Genomic DNA, 22,360 nt, shown 5'->3' on the forward strand with positions numbered 1-22,360 from the left:
TGTTGGAGGACCCCTGCTCTAGGGCGCATTCTGAAGGATGCCACGAGGTCTGCACACACAGAATTGCTCCTTGGTGGGCCTGAAATCAACACTACCTCTATGCTTACCATTTTATCCCCAATTTTAGAACCCAGTTAGGGAGGTTTCTTCTATCCTGGCGCTCAACCTGTAGCTATCTGGGAGACTAACACAGGAAACTCAGAGAACGGGGTGAATTACTACTGCTTTCATATTTTAAACACATTTAATGAGATGTAATTCACATATCATACAAGGCAAAGACTTTTCATATAGTCACAGAGGTGTGCAACTACAACCATTGTCGACCTTAGGGCATTTTCATCACCACACAAAGAAACCCATACCCTTTAGCTCCTGCACCCCTATCCTGTCTCATCCCCACCCCAGCCCTAAGCAAGTACTCATCTACTTTCTGTTTCTAAATTTGCCTGTTCTGGCCACGGCATATACACAGAATTCTACAATACGTTGTCCTCTGTGCCTGGCTTCTTCAGCTTAGCACAATGTTTTCAAGGTTCATCCACATCATCACGTCAGTGCTTCATTCCTGTTCATGGCCAAGTAATATTCCACCATCTTGTTAGACCACATTTTGTTTATCCATTCGCCCATTGTTGGGCTTTAATTTTTGCAGTGAATAGTTGATTGGTTATTTGTTTCAATTCATAGAACTATACACACACACAGAGTACATTTTACTGCAGGTTATTTTTAGAAAAGGACATAGGTGGCTTCTACCTCTTATCTCTTAGGACAGGGCTGCCTTGAGCCAGCAGGCGGGAACTCCTCAGCCTTCTCTGAGACCACTCCGTGGGAAAGGCCAGGGGTGCAGTTATAGGTCCCAGGTGAAGCCAGCCTTCCCCTCCAAAGCTGCCACACGAGTGAGGTTGTAATACCGAGGGACCCCGGCTGAAGCCACGTGGAGCAGTAGCATCTCCTAGTTGAGCCCCACACCAATTCCTGGCCTACAAGATTGTAAAATATAATTAAGTTGTTTTGAGCCCCAGCAATAGGGAGCTGGGACAGCTGGGGTGTGTTCCCACGGGCGTTTATCGGGGAGTCTCTGCTCCCGGCCCCCATCACTGGAGCAGATGGCAGCGATGGCAGAGGCCTCCTGATGGGTCTCCTGCCTTCTATCGCTTTCCCCCTCTGCTGCTCAGATGCTCTGTGATTTGCCCCCAACTCTCTCTCGTTCAGTGCCTTTTGTTCCCCTGACCTGCCATGTGAACTCCCCGTGCAGAGTTTGAAAAAAAAAAAGGCTTTGCTGAGATGTAATTCCCACACATAACATTTGCCCATCTAAGGGTACAGTTCGACGGGTTTCAGTGCGTTCTGTCGCTATCCCTACCTGACCTGGGTTTGTTGGTCTGTTTCTCCCACTGGGATGTAAGTCCTTGGGGAGGACGTCTTGCTGTCTGTTCACCACCGTATCCCCCCCTCACCCCCCTTGGTGCCTGCCTGGCACAAAGCGGACACCTAGTGACTGTGTGGCAGCTTTGTGAGCACACTCAGAGTTGTCAAGCTCCACGGAGAACGCAGGTAGGTCCTTGAGACAATGGCCTTGGCCTCGGCCGACATGAGGTGTGGACCTCATCTGTAGGTGGATCTGAAGAGAGGGGCTTGGGTCCTCTCTCTCCCCTCCCCCAGCCCCCTGCAGACCTGCCTGTCCCGCACCCACTGGCTCTCTGCTAATTCTGCGTTACGGACAGCATCTGTGCCTGTGGTTGAGTGAAAGCTGACGGCTTCCCTCGTTAGCCCCTCAGCTCACATATGTGCACCCCAGCAGGGCCTTCTGGGGACATAATATCCCATGCAGGGAACGTACATGGTGATCGTTTTCAGATAGTTGAAAGAGCTGGGTCTGAGCTGGCAGACTCGGGTTAAAATCCAGCTCCAGACGTAGCAGGCGCCTCTGGGATCCGACACAGACCCTCTGCCCTCCTCTGATCCCACTACAGGGTGGGCCCCGCTGGCCTCAAGCTGACAGCTTGACATCCCCCTCCATCACACACGGTGCTTCTCTCTGCCCCAAGTCCTCCCAGACACTGAAGAGCCAGCTCGGTGAGCAGGGCAGCCCCAGAGCGGAGGTTGTCAGGGCCTCTGGGAGCTTCCGCCCCCCTTCCTTGGGCAGAGGATGTGTGGGAACACACGGGCTCCTGTGGGATTTTCCAATTCATTGATACCCACCCGCCCCCGCTTCCCGCTGAGAGGTGCCATCTCTGTCACCAGAGAGAGAGACCCGTGGGATGGGGATGGGGATGGGGCAGGGGCAGGGGCAGCAGAGCAGAGGGAAAGGAAGGAGGGGGAGGGGCAGTGAGCCTCCAGGAGCCGCCACCTGGCCGGGACTGTGTGAGACCCAGGTGAGAGCTGCTTACCTGAGCCCAGGCAGCCCTCAGATTTGTCAGCAAAAATAACCGATGCTATGGCTTTAAGCCACGGCGTGGCGGGGGTGCCTCCTACTCAGCCGTAGGTAAAGCACCTGATGAGCAGCTTTTCCTCCTTCCTGGTCTCGCTGGGCTTCCTGGGAACATGAGGACTAGCTCCAAGTCCTCATCTAAGGCTCTCTGTTCAAGAGGACCCACACCAAGACGAGTGCGGACCTGCTGGGGAGGTAAGGTAATTGCACTTGGGTAAGATAATTAGCTCGAGCTCTGGGTGCTTCATCCGGAAAAGGGGAGGAATATCGTTTCTAACCTAAGATTCTTCTGGAAATGAAAGAATCCAGGCAAATTTGGCATCTGGTAGCCGGTGTCCCATCTGGGGCAGCTCACTGGCTCAGAGGCAAATTCGAATCCAGTTTCCAGGTGTGATATGCATGGCAGGTACTTCCCACCATCCTCCCAAAGCTGAACTGCCAAACGCTCGGGGAAGAAACGCCGGACCGTGACTGGGCTTGTCTGCTTGCTGGTGTCCGTGCAGGGGAGCCATGTTCCTCTTCTTGGGCCCTAAGGGCAGTAAGGGGACTCTGTTCTTATAGAAATGTTATTGTATCTTTCTGATGAACATAACCCATTCCTTGTCTGTTTTTCTTTTCTTACCAAATTACCCCAACTGACACAAATTTAAGCAAATAGTTTCAGTTCCGGTCACAGGACTTGGGGCTACAATCAAGGATCTGAATGAAATTCCTGGTAAAATACAGTAATTAGAAGCACAGTGAGAGCAGAATCGAAACGTCCCAGCCTGCCGTGACACTGAAAGGCAGTCTGGTTAATTTCCAAATTATATTTGGGCTCAACATGCAAGGAGTTCTTTTTCATTTAGGCAGAGAAAATAGGACTGAAGATTATTACAATAACCACACAAGACTAAGGGATATGATTATAAAATAAGCCAGACCCTAGCAGGCAAATCATGTTTAATGTGTTTTGAGAATTGAATATTCTTTATGGAATTAAAAACAGAGGGGGGAAAAATCAACGTGCAGAAAATTAAAGAAGAGGTAAGACACAGAAAAGCTTTGGGGGTCATACAACTACAAATACAAAAGCAACAAATTAAAAAAAGAGCACACACATAATTACAGATTTCGGTAACATGAGTAGCCAGAACATACCCAATGAATTATCAATACTTAATCATCAAAGATCTTACTCATTTTGCAAGGGGGCTGGTAGTGATGATGGATTTCAGTTGATCCAAAGGACTTTTCCTTCCACCGCAAGCAAACCTGTAAGGACGGCTCAAGTAACTCTGAAAAGTGGAGTTCCTTTCCCCAAAGAAAACTGACACGGGAGGGTTCTTCTCCTCCGCCCCCCTCTACCACCAAAATTTGTACATTCATTCAACTCTTTTAACTAAGGCAACCAAAAGACAATTTCTTGAGACCCCCAAACACCCTGCGAAGCCACAAATTCTACCCATGTAAAAAGGGGAAAAAAAAAAAAAAAAGAAATGAACGACCTCCAAAACTACGGGTAGTCACTCTGCAAAGTGCAGGATGGTTCACTGTTAACAGCTTCTGTGGATTTCATGTTAAAATGTCTCTTTAAAAGGAGGCGTGGACGGGAGTGACTCAAGACCCAGCCACGCCCTGGGTTGAGGAACAACCTGTACTGGACAGGTGATATATGGATCAGCCCTCAGGTATCTTTTCAACTCTGCACACTCTGCTGAGGTAGGACCTTTGGAAGAAATGCACAACATCTCAGGGCGTTAGAGTGTCCTCATCATAAAGCACTGCCCTTCTGCTCAGTTGGGGGGGGCCAAGACAGTCACACTCCCGGGCCACGTGTGCCCTTACACAATTCAAGAGTTTGTATCAGATCGCAGCCACGGAGGAGAGTCACAGCCACAGGTAGGCGAGACCCTGGCGCTGACCCGGGGACGCCTGCTCTGTAGCGCAAGCTCAAGGGGTGGGGGGAGGTGGAGAACCCCGGCAGGCAACTACAAAAGGTTATTAGCAAATGGTATCAAAAAGTATCAAAACATTTCAAAAACTTTAAAAACTGCCAGGCTTGGCGGACACACAGGGCAGGCTCTCTAAGCACCCGGAGGGCTGCCCTACGTTTCAGAGGTTTATCCTGGAGATGGGGACTCCGCCCCTTTGCCTCTGAAGATGCTCAGAATCTCCACGGAGACAGCAAGGATGTCCACGCCACATGGCTAGAACTGCCCCTCCAGGTTTGGGACCAGTGGTCTGAGATTCTAGCCAAAAGTTCCGAGAGCCAAAAGCTAACTGAGGTGCTGGCAGGGCCACGTGCCACGGAGGACCAGGGTAAGAGGAGGCGGCGGCTGCTAAGTCTACAAGGGGGTTGGGGTGGCAGGGTGCGGTCCTTTCCCTTCCCCCACAGCTGCACATCACCCAAAGGTCACTCCTGGCTTAGGGGCCAGGCACTTTGAGCCACAGGTGAACTCACCTGAACTCAGAGTGGGACCTGGGAGGGACTCCACTTCCCTTTGGCATTTGGGTTCCCATCCCAAATTGAACACCCTTTAGGGTTGGCTTCTGGGGTTCCTATCATTCAGGGTCAAGGGGAGGGGCATTCAGAATATAAATACACACATGAGGTTTGCTGCTCAGATCAAGATCTAGAAGGAGTCCTACGTGGTATTCTAGAGTTCTAAAGCAGCAGGATGTTAAAAATACGAATTGAGCCGTACACACAAGCAAGGTGCTAAGATAATCTCTGTGTATTTTCAACAGCAGAAAGACCACTGTAAGTAACCAGGATTCTTCAGCTTTTCTACTCTGCTTAAGCAAACAGGGTTCCAACTTGGGTGAGGGTCAAACTCCAAACCTACCACTAATATGAAGTTAAAACTCTAGTTCTTTAAAAGAAAAAAATCAGAACCTGAATAAAAGCCCACCAGGCTCATTCTGAAAGATCAAAGTGAGATGATCCAAGAATTGTCAAAGTTCTAGCAGAACAGCTCGGAGCGCTGAGTTTGACAAAATAATGGCAAAAGTTGCTGTTTCTGTCTCAACACGGCAGCCAGGAGAACCCAAGCCTTCATCACCATGGTTTGAAATCACACTATCGTGATTTTGCGGTTCTAATGGCCACCTGCATAAGTACGTCCCCAAGCTCTGCCCACCTGGGTTATAAACCATTTTCTTCCGATCTTAGCTGCACTGCACAGCACGGTGATGTCCATCTTAAAACCACAGACAGCAAGAGACCTGCCACAGTCCCACCACTCTACTCTCCCTTATCCAGGCAGGCGCTGCTCACGGGTCACGATGCTCCGCTCCACGGACCACAGTGAGCTCGAAAACCTTTCCTAGCGCAGTGGAGCCACTGCCAATTATCTGAAGTTGGTCTCCCGAAAGGAGACTTCCTCATCAACCCTACCTTTAAAGGAACACTCACCGCCTCAATCATATTAGATTCTAAGGCGTGTAAATCACAAACAGCCTTCACAGTGGCAAGGGAGACATCACAGAATAGGAGGTGCAGGACATGGTACGTTAACCCGCAAGGCACAAGAAAATCAGAAGAGAGGCCAGTACTGCACCCTTATCCTGGAACACGTCCTGGAAGTCGAAAACACAACAGCTGGCTTAGGCTAAAAATTCGTGCCTGCCTGCTTCCCAAGGTCAAAGCCTTCCCGGCTCTCCAAAGCACGCATGGTCTTTCCATGTGCTCAGCGCAGCCTGCCCCTGGATTCTGACTGAACGACCACCTCTTTGCTCATGACCTGGGCTGAGGTGGGGAGAACAGACCACAGGTTCTGTGCCTTCTAAAGGGTCTTCAAATAATGAAACCTTTCCTGGAACAGGAAGGGGGTAAGCTTATCCCAAAATTGGCAGTAGTTCTGCAAAACATGTTTCGAGGAGGGCTGGACTAGGTTTGAGGTAAAAGAAGGGTTTCGGGCTCAATGAAGTTTGGAAATGCTGGGTTGATGGAGGGTTAGTAGTTACTGCAGGACTCCTCAGAGCCTTTAATACACCTAAATGTTGTTTTAAAGAGCTCCAAGAAGATGGACACTTTTCTGGTTTGACTGTTTGTATGCCTTGCAGAACCTCTCAAGAGTCTGGAAGCCTTTAGCGACTTCCATAGGCAAGGAACCAGCTAAATATGCAGACAGGTCGCCCGTCTCACGAGAGGGGGCAATCGTTTGGGTACCGAAGCTTTGAGCTCCCAAGTGGCTCTCAGCTCTCCTGGTTACTAGAGAAAGGGGCCAATCAAAATCACAGTAAACCTCTGAGAGAAAGGAAAGGAAGTGTAGTAAAGAGACAAAAGAGGAAAAAAGGAGTTAACTGAGATTCTTATTCTAATAGCAGTGTTAACGATAAATCTGGAAGTCTTCTCGTCTCTGCAGTCAGATCTCTGCCACAAGGCTTCCCTTGGCTCGTGATTAAAACCCACCCCATGCCCATCGTCCTGGTGTGACACAGCGGCTTGGGCACGAGTCTCAAACTCTCCTTAAACGGCACACGCTACTGTTGTGAGTTCCGGTAACTGCAGGAGCCAGGCCTGGCCGGTCACGCATCTCCTGAGGAGGTGCGGAATCCACTTTCACAGCTTATATAGACTGAGCAGCTTAACCCCTGGGAGGAGACCTGGCCATTGTTTCATCTGTCACTTAATGAGGGGGGAAACAGCTCATGACTTGTTAAAGAACTTTGCCCCCAGCACAGACGGCCAGGACCAGGATCTGGCGGATCTGGCGCTGCAGTCGAGGGAGGTACTCGGACAACCTTCCCTTGCTGGGGATCCACGGGCCCTCACTCACTCGTGTGGGAGCTTCCTGTGGCTTCTCAGAGCTGGAGTCACAGGAGACAATGGCACATTCTGCGGGCTCCCTTTTTCTTTCCTGAGTGATAAATGGAGATCTGTGGGGCTCAGTCCATCAGTAATCTGAGAAACAGCGGGTTCCAGAAAAAAGAAACAGTAAAAAGACGAGAGCACAAATCACAGAATAAGGCGCCCTTTTTTACCTTTCTTCCTTGATTATCTATCCCCTTTTAGAATTCGGGAAGACGACCAACCAGGAGAAACAGGATTATTTAGAAGCAGCAGTCACCTGAGCAAGAAATCCAGGTGGGGAGACCTCCCTGGTGAGCAGTCCCACGGCTCGCCTGACTGCCGGCGAGCTGGTGGCTCTCGGTCACGCGGGCGCCCCCTGTGGGTCTCTGTGCTCCACCTGGAAAGACGCCCTTGCTGGTGATTTCCGAACATGGCCGACGCTCAGTCGTCCCAGGGACCGGCTAAAGGAGTTTCTAGGCTCCCCTACACCACTTCTGGTAGTTTCAGACTCGATAATTCTGAGGCGGGGCTCAGGAACCTGTTTTCTTCAAAGCTCAGCCAGGTGTGGGGAGGCGTGGACCAGGGAGTCTGCCATGTCCCACCGCAAGCCCTTCGTTTCGATAGGAAAATTTCTGCGTCACCCCTGCCCTGGCTGCTCTCTGGAGGGTCACCCATGGGGGTTCGCAACGTGGGAAGCAGCCCTGCACAGATACAGGGGGTCGCTCCTGCCTGGGCCCCGCTTTAATTATTCGAGCAAGATAGTATGTCAAGTCATACAGAATATTTAATCGGTTACTGTGATATCATAGAAATACCAAGAATCATAAAAGTAAAAAAAGCTGCTAAGTCGTTGATAATGGTTCCGGGATTCTACCACGTGGCTGCTGGTCTCCAGACGCGCCAGAGGTGGCGGCGGCGGCGGGGTCACTGGCCGCGGTCCTGGGGCCTCTTGCCCTTGCCCTTCTTCTTCTTGTCCTCCAGCCGTGGCTTCAGGGCGCACACGCAGGCGGACACGCCGGCGATGGCCTTGGGCAGGTCGGTGCCCTTGCTCCACTTGTCCTTCTCGCGGTCGTACACCTGCACCGTCTTGGAGAAGGCCGTGTTCTCCCAGCTGTAGCCGCCCAGGATGTAGATGCGGCCCTCCCACACGGCCACCCCCGACTCGCTGTTGGCGTGCAGCAGTGGTGCCACGCGGGTCCACTGGTTGCACTGCGGGCTGTAGGCCTCCACGCCCAGCACGTCGAAGCGCTCCATGGACTCGAGGCTGTCGTCGCTGCCGCCAATGGAGTAGATGCTGTCCCCCAGGCTGCACATGCTGTGCCAGCCACGTGCCGTGGTCATGGGCCGCCGTTCTTCCCACACGTCTGTCCGGTGGTCGTAGCACAGCAGGTTCTTGCGGTAGGGGCCGATCTGGTAGTCGTGGCCCCCCGAGATGTACACGAAGTCTTTGTAGATGGTGCCCGCATGGCCGTACGTGAACCTGTGGAGAGATAGATGGATGGACGGACCGACAGAGACAGAGGGGGAGCTCAGTGCTGCACAGGCTGGGCCTCTGTGAGCCGGGGACCCGGTCTTCTCCTCGGCAAAATGGGGACAAGCTGCCCTCTGAGGGGGTGGTGAGGATGGGAGGGGGTGACAGATGGAGCAGGGCAGGTGACACACGGGCAGCTCTGCAGCCGGACTGCCTGGGCCAGAATCCCAGCTCTGCCCTCTCTCTGCCCATCTGAGAAGTGGGCATCATCACAAGACTGCATCTGTCTCATTAGGGCTAGAAACGCTACGCTACAGAGGCACACGTGTGGCCCTGGTCCCATCACACATCAAGCAGGGCCTGCAACAAAGTGCAGCTCCAAGTACAGGACAGTCTGGAAAAGTCAGCCCTAAAGGGACAGTAAGTATCAGTGGCTGCCAGCGGTTCAGGGGAAGCAGGGAGAGATGAAAAGATGGAGCTCGAGGGATTCTTCGGGCACTGGGACTATTCTGTACGACACTGTAATCATGGATACGCATCATCCTACACGTGTCAAAACCGCAGAATGCACAACCCAGAGAGGGAGCCTAATGTAAACTAGAGCTTAGTTAAAGCGAATGTATCGACTTTGGTGCATTAGCTGGAAATGATGTACCAGTTACTGCAACGGGGGGAGCTGGGTGCGCGTGGGAACCTCTGTACTTTCTGCTCAATTTTCTCTACACCTAAAATCACTCTAAAAAATGAGATCTATATAAAGACAAAGAAGAAATTACCAACAGCAAAAAAAGTGCACACAAAGGTGGAACAAAAAGGGAATGGCGTCACGACATTCAGGACGGTGATTCCTTAGCTGGAGGCGGGAAGCAAGCGGATGGGAGAAGCGCACACGGGGCAAATGGGTCCCAGGCAGGTGGGCTACCGCTCAACGTCTTCGACTCCTGGGTTGGGCTGTGGGCTCGTGGAGGTCTCATTATACAAGTCAGCCAATGAATGAGAAAAGGTACGAGTAAGCAAACGGAACAAATGTGGGGCATGCATGCCCTAATGACGGCAGCATCGTGGATTATGTTTACTCCAACTCTGGACATGGATGGTCCACTTAGAAAAAATAACGATAGGGTTGTTGTTGCACTTAAGGTACACAAACCACCCCGGCTGGCCTAGAGAAAGTGACAGTGGCAGATACTCTTATGTAATTAAGCCTCACTTCTCCATCTGTAAAGTGGGATGGTACACAAGACCTGAACCTGGGGGAACACCGGTCTTGGTTTGCCCAGGACACGGTCAGGATTTATACGGTGAGCTCTCCGTTCACGGTCATTCGGGTTTGGGTAATCAATGACATGGGTTATTACCCACCCCACTGGATCACTGTGGATATCAAGGGACTCATCACATCAAGCACATGGCCCAGGCTGGCACGTGGTGATCAACAGCTACTATCATGATTGTCCAATCATCTTATCCACAGGTGTCCAGGTGTTACTTCATCGGCTTCTTGGAACCTTGACCTGAAGGTGGTAGTTACTGTGGGGTGGGGGGAGAGGCGGGGACTTGAGGAGCCGTGCAGCTTCTACTACAGGGAGCTGCTCAAATAAATGGCAGGCACCTCTGCTAAGCCCGTGACGATAACAAATGCAGTGAATGGACACCTTGACAGGGTGGTACTGACATCACATCCCCTTTACAGATGAGGAGAAAGAGAGAGTGTGGGGTGAAGACACTTGCTGGAGTCAGATGGAGGATAGGGAACCCTCACCCTCTGTACTCCTCCTGCCCAAAGTCAGAGGAATTTTCAGTAAACCTCTCACTCTCTGAACTCAGCACTCATTTCCTTGAAACTCAGGAAGTGAAGAGATTCAGAAACAGAGGGATGTTTGTCTCAGTGGCAGAGCTGGCACTGGCACTCCGATGGCCCAGAACAGGCACCCTGACAACCACGCCCTCTGCTCCCCACGCCGTTATTTACAAGCCAGGAGATTCTTCCTGGAATTGGAAGGCCAAAATATCCAGAAAGGGAGGTGGGCTCAACTGTAACCCCAAAGCCTCCATGTCTGCAGGGTCTGCCACAAAACCCCAATCACCTTGGCAAGCCGGCTACATAGGACCAGGAGTCGGTCTTGGGACTGTAGGTCTCTACCGACGAGAGAGCTCCATTCTCATTCCGGCCGCCGACGGCCACCAGCATGTCTTCAATGGAGGCCAAGTAGAAATCCACGCGGCGCTGGTTCATGGAGGCCACCTGCGGAGGTGAGACACCTGTACCTTCCCTTCCCCAAACTCGGGTCAGCATCAACATCCAGCACCGCATCCCCAAACATGCTCCATGGAAGGCACAGCCCCGGAAGGTGAGGTGGTGGCCACATGAGCCTGGGGAAGGGAGCCAAACTTGAAGAAAGGGGGGCTCTGTAGGCGGGATTTCTCAGGGCCCCCAGGACCCTCGAGACCTCGTGAATCCCCAAGAGGGGGACGGAGAATTCACTTCCCCAAACCTGTCTGGCCACGTGGCCGACCTTGTGGACTGGAATTCTGCAGCACACACAGGTCAGAACTGCTGATGTAGTGGTTTCCTGATATAAAAGTTCATCTTTCCCCTCACCCCCCACAATCAGATATTTGAAAAATTAATGCTGATTGTCATCCGTGTTGATGGGCAGAAAGTGGTGCTCCACAGAAAATTAGCAATGGAAGACCCAAGCCTTTTTCTTTCTTTTTTAAATCATCCAAGCAGAACACACGAATGAACACGGTCCCGCAGGAGACCATGTCAGGCTGCGACCGCTATGAAGGTTTGGAGGACGGGCTTCAAAGCTGGGAGCCTCCTGCTAGTGCAAGTGCAAGACTTACACCTTGGTTTTAGAGTTTTGAGAATAAAATCAAAAGGTCATCCAAGTCCCTTCTGAGCCTTGAGCTCAGAAGAGCACCGAGTTAAGTAAGAAGACTGAGGTGTGAGTATAAAGATTGAGACAGACTCTCATGGGTGGCCATCTGGTTCTTGGGAGGGAAGGAGCACATGTGCCAATCAATGTGAGCCACAACCACCGACCCTGGAAGGTCAGCATCCCCCTACCCGTTTCCAGAGGGAGAAGCTGAAACTTGGAGCGGGCAAGGAACTGGTCTGAAACCCCTAGCTACGATTTAGCCAAGTTGGGGCCCAAACCTGGGTCTGACATCAAGACCCAGGCCTGTCCCGGAATCAGCTGCCACACCTGCTGAAGGGCCATGACTCCTGCCAGGTGTGAGCCTTCGTAGCCTCCTTGACCAGCTCCAAACCTGCCCCAAAGAGGAACTGAGCGGAGACTCTGAGACACGGGGATGTTGTCAGAACTGTGGGTCAATCTTCCAGAGCAGTGTCATCCAATACGGTAGCCACCAGCCTCCTGTGGCCATTTACATTCAGATGTAAATTAGTGAAAATGAAATAAAATGGAAGACTCAGTTCTTCAGTCCCACAGGCCACGTTTCAAGCGCTCAACTGCCACACATGGCTGGTGGCTACCGTATTGGATGGCGCAGATGAAGAACGGTTCTGTCGGTGAAGAAAGTTCTACTGCACGGCGATGCTCTGGACACCGACCGTCCCTGCAGAAGGTGGCCGGTCAGCCCTCACCACCCCCAACCGGGGGGGTGGGGGGAATGATGTGGCTTGTCACTTTATCGTCACACCTCGTTCAGAAGCAGGGTGGTGGTCAAGGCCCGAGAGAAGGGGGTGGGGGGCAGTCAAGGCTAAGGTTAAGGAGATCAAAAGTCCTCAAGAGTAAAGAAATAATCTGGCTTTAATCTCACCTTGATCCACTGTTTACAGCGGGGGTCATACCTATAAAGAAGATTGGATGCCGCATCCCCTCCGTTGTCCCGTGAGAAGCTGCCGCCGGCGATGAAGATGAACCCCCCCAGCACGGCGACGCAGTGGTGGCTCCGCCGGGCCGGCAGGGGCGTCTCCTTTACCCACTGCTCGCTCTGGGCGTCCAGGTAGCAGGTGTCATCGCTGAGCTCCAGACACCGCTCGGAGACCTCGCCGCCCACAAATAGCAGGCACTCCTGGGTGGTGCGGAGGGCCGTGCGCTTCGTCTGCATGACCGGCTGGGCCGCCAGGCTGTTGTGGTAGCGCACAGCCTCCTCGATGAAGCCCTCGCAGTTGGCCTCGCGGGGCAGCAGTGAGCACACGGCCGGCTTGACGCGGTGCAGCAGGTCGTTCTTGGGGATGAGGGGGAAGTGGATGTTCTCCAGCACCTGGTAGGCGTGGGCCTCGCGCTCGGGCCGCTGCGTCAGCCACTGCAGGGCCGCCTGCAGCAGGTCGTGCTCGCACTCCCGCTGCACTTGGCTGCTGCCCAGGTAGGCGCACAGCTTCTGCACGGACACGTTCTGCAGGAAGTCGGGCGTGAAGGACAGCGTGCCGAAGCGGCTGAGGATGAAGCCGTCCAGGAAGGCGTCCAGCCGCTTGAGGCTGTAGATGGAGGCCAGCTCCTGCAGGTACAGGTAGTTGTCCTCGCTCACCTCCTGCTCCAGGTACTCGCAGCAGAAGTCCACCACCGTCCAGATCTGCAGCAGGTGGGCCGTCTCCAGGACGTAGTCGATGTTGCCACCGTCCAGCACCAGCTCCCCGCCGTACAGGAAGTCCACCACGGCCTTGAGCCCGATGTAGGAGGCGCCGATCAGCTCCACCTCCTTCTGGAAGGCCTCGCGCATGCCGAGGGTGAACATGGAGTTGAAGTAGTCGCTGCACACGGCCAGCAGGTTGCGGTGGGCCGGCACGCGCTGCTCGTCGGCCACCAGGACCACGTCGCAGAAGAGGCCGCACAGGCGCTGCTCGTTCAGCCGCTGCAGCACTGTGCTCGAGTGGTCGGCCCAGCGGTACACCTGCGGTGGCGGTGGAGAGCACGCGTCAGGAGGGGAGGGGGCCGCCAACCCGCCCCCACACCGCAGGGGCCCAGCTAGCGCTACGCGACCAGCACTGACACACAGTGGAATGAGAGAGAACAGGAAACAAGGTGTCAGACCACCGCGCAGAAAAGCAGGGTGTTTCCCTGTATGTGTGCATATGTCTTTGTACATTTCCTTTCTTCCCTTCTCTACAAGTAAAAATTTTAACTCAATCTTTCTTTTTCCCTTTGTTTCGTTTTCCCTCTCTCCTCCTTCTTTGTAAGCAGAATTCCCCAAAGTTTCCTTCCTTCCCTCCTTCCCTGTCTCTCTTTCCTTCTTAGTGTGTGTGGGTCACGGCACATAGGTTCGAAAACGCTGTCCTATCGGGAGGGTGAAGTTGCCTGGGGTGTAGCCTCCCAAGTCGGACAGAAGCTGGCGGAACCCCAGCTCCACTGCTCTGCAGCTGTGTGATCTGGGTGAGTCACGAGCAGCCTCTGAGCCTCGGCTCCTGGTCTCACCCAGGTCTGGTGCGGGGAAGGGGTCATGAGACAGAACATGGCCCAGAGCCGGCCCGAGGAGAGCGGGAGCAGAGTCAGCAGCTGTGACCGTCTGTTCCCACGGAGTCACGGTGCCGACAGTTATGCTACAGAGACCAGTCCAGGGAGGCAGAGGGTCCCAGAGACTCTGCAATATATCCAGACTAACCTGCTCTGGGGAATCTTACTTTCAGAAACACGGCTTCAACAGTCATTGCCAGAAAATGTACGTAAATTGCAGGAACGCTGTCTTTTCCCGGGAGCTGTATGTGCCGCAGACCGCGCTGTGCACTCGCCTGCACACTCTCATTTGAGCATCCCAGGAACCCTCCAACGGAACGTCAGTTGTAACCCCCTTATTCCAGATGAGGAAAAGTGAGCTTCAGAGAGACTAAGGAACTTGCCCAAAGTCCCACAGGGACTGAGGGGCAGGGCTGGGATTTGAACTTAGGTCTGATCCCAGAGCCCAAACCTTTCATCACCACGCTACACTGGAATTAACGAATCAATTAATATGAAGAGTTAATAGGAATTAATTCAATAAATTCAGGTTGGTGGACATTGCTTGACTGTTATCTGCCTGCCCTGGGCTTTTGAAGATGCAAAGAAAAATCAGACCCAGACAAGGGTTTCTATACCCTGGAAGAACTAATTAGGGTATTTCACACTGCTGTATTTATTCCCTATAAAAACAACAAGAAAATTCAACATACGGAAAAACAGACCACTCAGAAATGTCAACTAGGTAGCAGGGCGATTCAGGGACGATTGGGGAAAGGGGCGGGGCGGGCGTTAAGCCCCAGGGGAAGTGGTGGTGGAAAGGAAGACAGGTGAGTGAGGGCTCAGCAGGTGTGAGCAGCTGGGTGACTGGGGCACAGGTCCTGCTGGGTTACTCCTCAACATGTGTCCTACGGCAGGGGGGTGGATTTTTCTTGCCTTCCAAATCTGCTCCTTACCGCCTCCGATGCATTAGTAATTGGGGCACTTTACTTCCTGTGGTTCTTCCCCATCCGGCCAATTCCCACATCAATCGCTCTGTCTGTGCAACAGTCTTGGGCAACGTCCTCACCTTCTGAGGGTACCAGACAGACGTTCCCTAAAGCTTCCTTCCCTTCCAGGTTTACAGAGCCAGGCTCTCCTACCTTACATGACAGGATGGTTTCTTGTAGGTCCACACACAGGTATCTCCCTCTATTCTGGTTATTCAGAGAGAGAGCCAGGCTGGCCTGGTCTGGGCTTCAACACATGTTGGCTTGGGGCCCCTCTTGGGTGCGGACTGAAGGAAGGAAATGAAAAAGGCACTACAGGGCTTCCCTGGTGGCGCAGTGGTTGAGAGTCCGCCTTCCGATGCAGGGGACACAGGTTCGTGCCCCGGTCCGAGAAGATCCCACATGCCGCGGAGCGGCTGGGCCCGTGAGCCATGGCCGCTGAGCCTGCGTGTCGCGTACCACAAAAAAAAAAAAAAAAAAAAAGGCACTACAGCGGCAAGCTCCCGAGTAATAGTGAAGGCTAGGGTCCCAGAGAAGCAAGTGAGGGGCATCAGGTGGGCTGTCAGCCCACCCCGGGATCCTGGTTGTTTCCAAGCTGGTGAGGGTGCTGGAATTACCCCACTTAAATAGGGGCACACCGGCCCCAGGCTACCGCGTGGAAAGGGAAACAGCCCTAGGGAGGGGCGGGGACTGGGGAGAGCCCCAGATGACAGCTACCAGAGGAGCCTCCTGCTGCACTGCGCCAGGGCAGGGGAGACGGTGGCCACTGTTTCTACAGCTGGGTCTCTAGGCTAAGTAGGCACGTTTAATTCTTTACTTGGGTCCTGACTACAGCCCATTTCTGGTTATTTAGTACAGCAGCAGAGACCAAAACTAAAAACAGACAAATGTGACTTCCCAACATTAAACTGGCATCAGTAACTGAGTTGCAACATTTCATATAATTTAGAAACTCCGACCTGCAACATTCTCCAGTGGTATTAACCCTGTTCATTCCTTTGTTTCTTACTTTAGCACCTTAATCAGGTGAAGAAACTCAGGATCTAACACTGGGCAGAAAGCAGGCATGGGGTATCTTATATTAAAAAAGAACTCAGGGAATCCCCTGGTGGTCCAGTGGTTAGGACTCCGTGATTCTACTACAGGGGGCACGGGTTCGATCCCCAGTTGGGGAACTAAGATCCTGCAAGCTGCGCGTCATGGCCAAATAAATAAATAAATAAATAAACTAAATAAATAATTAAAAAAGAAAAAAGAATTCGGCATCAAAGTAGATCAACACATTTTAGAGCAGATAAATGAACAGCGGCAGCCACACGGTGGAAGAATCCACCCGCTCTGAGAAGGGCACGATCTACCACCACATGCAACAACCAGGGTGAACCTCAAAAGCAGGGTGACAAGAGTAACGAGCCAGGCACCCAGGGGACCCACCCCTGACTCCATCTATATAAGTTCAAGGGCAGGCAAAACTGCAGGGCTGGAAGCTGGGCAAGTGGCTGTCTTTTTTTTTTTTTTTTTTTTTGCGGTACGCGGGCCTCTCACTGTTGTGGCCTCTCCCGTCGCGGAGCACAGGCTCCGGACGCACAGGCTCAGCGGCCATGGCTCACGGGCCCAGCCACTCCGCGGCATGTGGGATCTTCCCGGACCGGGGCACGAACCCGTGTCCCCTGCATCGGTAGGCAGACTCTCAACCACTGCGCCACCAGGGAAGCCCTAAGTGGCTGTCTTGATTGTAGGGGCTGGAAGGGTTTGATAATGTTCTTTAACTGGGTGTGTTGAATGTCTAGAAAATCAAGGGTACATTATGATTTGGGCACTTTTTAAATATAAAGAGTTAGGAACATATATACAACGAACCAAGGGACAGAGAAGCCTATTCCTAAAAGCTTCAATTCAGAGAGAGACAAGCTCAGAATCTGGCTTGAAGGGACAAAGATTTCTAGTGCTGTCGAACTTAGAAAGCTACGCTGTCTCTGCAGCCAAGCTCCCAGACAAAGCCCCTTTGAGTCAGCAGCAAGACCCTTCTGGGGTTTCACAGCAGATAAAGCCGGGCTTTGGCAAGAGTCTTCTCAGTCAACTCAAATGGAAATACGAGAGCATTTCTCAGGAGGACCAACCTCCCCTGAAAATTACACCGTTTTTCTTTTTTACACATCTGTCGAACCTCGTTCTCTCTTCTTCTCCTCTTATCTACAGGCTGCTCCCAACTCCCTTTATCTAAAATGGTATTTCTTCATCTTTTTTTCAGTCTGCTTTTAAGATTTTTTTTTCCTAATAGCTTGCCATGTCATTTTGTTTTTTGCTTTTTTTTTGCGGTACGCGGGCCTCTCACTGTTGTGGCCTCTCCTGTTGCGGAGCACAGGCTCCGGACACGCAGGCTCAGCGGCCATGGCTCACAGGCCCAGCCGCTCCGCGGCATGTGGGATCCTCCCGGACCGGGGCACGAACCCGCATCCCCTGCATCGGCAGGTGGACTCTCAACCACTGCGCCACCAGGGAAGCCCCTTGCCATGTCATTTTAACGCAAGATATATATTCTATATATCTGTGCGTGTATTATATGTAGAGCTTTATACTTTAAAAGAGTAAAATTCTTTCCAGACCCCCAAGAACCCATTTCATGTCCTTGTGAGTAATATCAGCCCCATGGAGAATGCATGATCTAAGCTAAACATGACATTTAATCTTCAAAAAAGGACACTTTAGGGCTTCCCCGGTGGCGCAGTGGTTGAGAGTCCGCCTGACAATGCAGGGGACACGGGTTCGTGCCGCGATCTGGGAAGATCCCACATGCCGCGGAGCGGCTGGGCCCGTGAGCCATGGCCACTGAACCTGCGCGTCCGGAGCCTGTGCTCCGCAACGGGAGAGGCCACAACAGTGAGAGGCCCACATACCGTTAAAAAAAAAAAAAAGGACACTTTAAAAAAATTCCCTGGCGGTCCAGCGGTTAGGACTCTGCACTTTCACTGCCGAGGGCCAGGGTTCAATGTGTGGTCGGGGAACTAAGATCCTACAAGCTGCGGTGCGGCTGAAAAAATAAATAAAAAACAAAAACTAAAGAAGGAAAAGGGTGTTATGAATGTTCATAAAGAGACAGGTGTAAACTGGGACAGGGTCTCACCAACTGGCCCCCCAAACCTCATCTACAGCAGCTGTGGGGGAAGGGGCCGCTCCAAGTCACCTGAGGAGTTTGCTAAAGGTATAGATTTGCATGCAGGTCCTGCTCTGAGATTTTAACTTAGCAGGTCTGGGGTGCGGCCGGGCATATGCACTTCTCATGAGACACCTGCTCCCTCCCCGTCTCCCAGGGTGAGTCTGATGTAGTCAGTGTGCCACAGGTAGGTAGCCTCGCCATGGAGAATCCACCCACACTGGCTCCTACGGTCTCAGAAGGTCACGGCCGGGGAAGACTCTGGGCCCTTAACATCCAGGTACACAAAGCGTTGCCCCCACGATAAGGTTGGGGACTGGCTTCTCGATGGACACAGCCTTGGAGTTTTTGAGTCCAAGTGGAAACAGAAATCCCACGGCGTCCACCCTGTCCCGCAGATGCCAGGTGTGGGATAAACGAGTCAAGTTGTGTCGCTAATACCCCTCGCACCCCCCAACCCCTGCTCTCTCTGATTTTACGATTTTTCCACTCCTTGCCTGTGCCACCTCTAGTCATTGCTAAGGAGATTAACACCAACACCAAGGACAGAAAATCAGTCTGTGCAATCAGAATGAGCTCATTAGAAAAATCTCATGCTTCTTTGGCAATGTGCACAGGTGGCGAGCGACCCATTCACAGACCTTTGAGGATTCGCTGATCTTGTACGGCCGAGACACTCGCGTCTGCCGGCTTCCCTCCATCATAAACAAGATCGCAGCCCTACGACAAGAACAGGACTTCTGAGCGTGTAGTAATAACTCGAGGTCATTCATGAATCGCAGGCTCTGCTGGCGCGTATCAGTGACAGCAAGAGCGAAACAGTCACATGGAGGAAAAGAGGGAGAAAAAACTGTTCTACAAAGAACGCCCTTCCTCTGAGAGCTGGAAAAATCAGAGGGTTAGAATCAGACAGAACATTTAATAAGGGTTCCTTTTTCACCTAAAATCCGACAACATCGTGTCTTTTAGTCCACCTCCTACAAGTACCTACCTTTGGATGCTTGAGCTGAATTAGGCCTTTTCGAGAAATCAAGATTATAATGACAACAGTTATCATTTCAGAACCCAGACTATGACCCTGGAACCAAGCTGACATGTGCTATCTCATTAAACTCCCACAACTATTTGGCCGGGCTGATGTCACTTAACCCATTTTATCGATGAGGATATTGAGCTCAAGGTCACAAAGCTAGTGAATGGCTGGGAATCAAACCTGAGTCTGTCCAGCTTCAAAACTGGACAGACATGGGCCCTTCACTGGGATGCCTGGTAGAATGTGGCCTAATCTTTATGAATCTCATACTTTTAAAATTTCATGAAGTTAAGGATATGATGCAGTGATGACTACCAAGTATAAAATACGTTCTAAACACAGGCACTGTCTTAAGTGTTTTCTGTGTCTCACTGATTTAATCCCCACAACAAGCCCACCAGGACAGCACTATTATTATCCTCAGTTTATAAAGGAAGAAGCTGATGGCAGTGAGGGGAAGTAACTTGCCCAGCGTCACACACAGGAAGAAGCAGACCTAAGGAGGCTTTCCTGCTCTCAATCCCTGGGCTATTTCACTTGACCATTAAAAAAATGCCCACAGGCAGGAAACCTCTTCAGGGGGAGCCCATGCCCCGGCTGGAACATGCAGGATAAACTTGAACAAGCAAGTTAACCTCTGTAGACTTCATGGTTGAATCTATGGACTGGGCTGGTGTATCAGGGGATGTTAAGGTTTCTTCCAGCTTTGAAAAGTCAAGCAACCCACTAACAGCACAGAGCCGGGCATTGGGGGGACCTCGGAGGATGGGGGGCACACAGAGGAAGGATTAAGCTAGCAATATGGGCACAAGTCACATACTGGGACTGAGGGTTTAAGGAGGAATTCTTCCCCCTGCTAGCGGAGTTGAAAAGAGTCCATTTGTTACCAACTGAACACACAGCCTTTGCTAAAAAGGAACAATGTGACAAGGAGTCGGCTCTGTGTCAAGATAATCAGGGACACACAGAGGGGGCTCCAGCGCTCCCACGGAGGGTGGGGAGACAAATCCAGGCACAGTCCACCCTGCCAGCTCCCTGGGGGGAAGGAAGGGCCAACTAGATTTCTCTCGACAAACTAGCAACTTCGTGACAAAGACCAGCTGTCCCCACCCCTGTCCTTTCTGTCTGCTCCTAGGATGCTGGGGGGCTCAGAGGGGGAAGAGAAGGACACCAGCATCCAACCTACTGCTCACCCCTGACTTCCTTGTTTCACCTTCACCCTCTGAGACAGGTGCCACCATCGTTTCTGACACCCAGGCTCAGGTGGCCGTGCGGCCCCGCCCAAGGTCACACAGCAGACAGTCTGCACCACCGCAGGCAGCCAGCCAGGGCTCAGGTCTGCCTTTAGTGCTAAGAGCTTTCTTTTCTAGGCCAAGATTTCTAAAGAGAGTATCCCCTTGTGGAGGCTCCCTTTTGTCTGCGGGCAAGTGGTCTGGGGCTCATTGCTACAAGAGTGTAGGTATCAGCTGCCTCCTGTGCTTTCTGCAAGCAGGTGAGGGGTCAAAGCCACACGCAGGGACGGTGGCGATCCCCAGTGAGACGTAAAAGGTCTTTTAGTAAACACGGGAACCGAGGCCGCGTCCGGACGGGAGGGTCCCCAGGGAGCTTCCTCTCCCGGCTCCTTCCCCGGGTTTCGACTCTGAACGTGCCCGACTGCAGCGCTCGGGGAAACAGCGTCGTGGAGGTGGACGCGGACGCCCGCCGGCACCCACCCGTCCCGGGTCTCGCCGGCAGGGTCTCCGGGGACGCCTCTATAGCTCGCTTGGACCCAGCACCCCCTGGCGGAACCGCCGGCACCACGGCCTCCAAGGCGGGCTCGAGCCGGCTGCGAGGAGGCGGAGCTGGGTTGCGCCCGGGGCTAGCGCCCGCGGCGGGACGCGAGGGCAGTCACTCACCTGGGCCGCGCGGGCCGGCCGCACAGGCCGCACCTGTCTCACCTGCGGGGGCGGCGGCCCCCTCTCCATCCCCCAACCCCGGCCCCGCGGCGGCCCCTCCGCTCGCCCCCGGCCCCGCGGTCCACCCCCCGAGCACAAAGAGATCCCGGGGGCGGAACCGGGTCGCAGCTCGCGGGGCCGGGGACCGTTCCCAGGCAGGCCCGCCCCCCGCCCCGGTCCCCGGACGGCGCGCGGCTCTCGGCCCGGGTAGGAGAGGGGCGCGCGCGGAGGCCCACCTGGGAGGGCGCGCTACGGGCGCGGCGCGGGGATCCCGAGCGGCGGGGCCGGGCGGTCGGGGCGGCGGGGCCCGGGCGTCGGAGCCCGTGGGCCGGCCGGGTGCGCGGCCATGGCTCCGCCAGGAAGTGCGAGGCCGAGGGCGGAGGCGCGCGCGGCCAATGGCGGCGGCCGGGAGGGGGTGGGCTCTGGCGGCGCGGGGGCGGGGCGGGGCCTGCCCCAGGCGGGCGGGGCCTGCGCGGGGAGAGCGGGGGGCGCGGGGGGCGCGGCGTCCTCGCCCAGCCTCCCCTCGCTGTCCTCCCGGCCGCCGGACTCGCTTGCGGCCCAGGCAGGCCACTCACAGTCACGTACCGCGAAATGCCTACTGGGTGCCACAGGGACACGGCGTGGAGGGACAGGCATGGTCCCGGGCCTGGGGGACCGGAGTGCTGGGAGGGGCCATCGCGGTGGCACCTTCGCACCCTCACCTCCTTCCAGCCTTAGCTCGGTCGGCCTCTGCGTTCACCCTACGGTGAGGCCTTCGCTGACCCCGTGATTAAAGTCACCATCCCTCTCTCCTCACCCCGTTTCCAGCTTTCTGCTTCACTTAGCTTTTACCACCGTCTAATCTTCTGAATCATTTCCTTGTTCATTTGACTTATTGTCTCTCTCCCCCACTAGAAACCCTCCAGGGCAGGGTTTACTGTCGGTTTTATTCCTGGCTGGGCCCCCAGGGCTGGCACCTAGTAGCCGCTCAATAAATATTCGAGGAATGAATGAGTTTAACCATCACGGATCTATCCTTGTCAAACTGATGCTACAGCCTGGATAAACCTTGAAAACATTATGCTAAGTGAAAGAAGTCAGACGCAGAAGGACACATATTGTATGTGTGAGTATTGTATGAGTCCATTTACATGAAGTGTCCAGAACTGGCAAGTCCATAGAGA

General features: G+C 53.4%; 1 protein-coding gene across 1 annotated transcript; it reads right to left on the reverse strand.

Moving 5' to 3' along the window:
• Nucleotides 1-3,343: 3,343 nt before the first annotated feature.
• On the reverse strand, nt 3,344-21,655 carry KLHL36 (kelch like family member 36). The gene is made up of 5 exons (XM_081216443.1): nt 21,434-21,655; nt 18,872-18,950; nt 12,475-13,548; nt 10,773-10,930; nt 3,344-8,694 (listed from the first exon to the last, which is right to left on the reverse strand). Exons 2-5 carry the CDS (start codon nt 18,932-18,934, stop codon nt 8,139-8,141), a joined length of 1,851 nt encoding a protein of 616 aa, XP_081072569.1. The 5' UTR covers nt 18,935-18,950; nt 21,434-21,655; the 3' UTR covers nt 3,344-8,138.
• Nucleotides 21,656-22,360: the final 705 nt, after the last annotated feature.

Source organism: Mesoplodon bidens (genome assembly GCF_964165515.1).
Source record: "Mesoplodon bidens genome assembly, chromosome: 18".
Taxonomy (NCBI): domain Eukaryota; kingdom Metazoa; phylum Chordata; class Mammalia; order Artiodactyla; family Ziphiidae; genus Mesoplodon; species Mesoplodon bidens.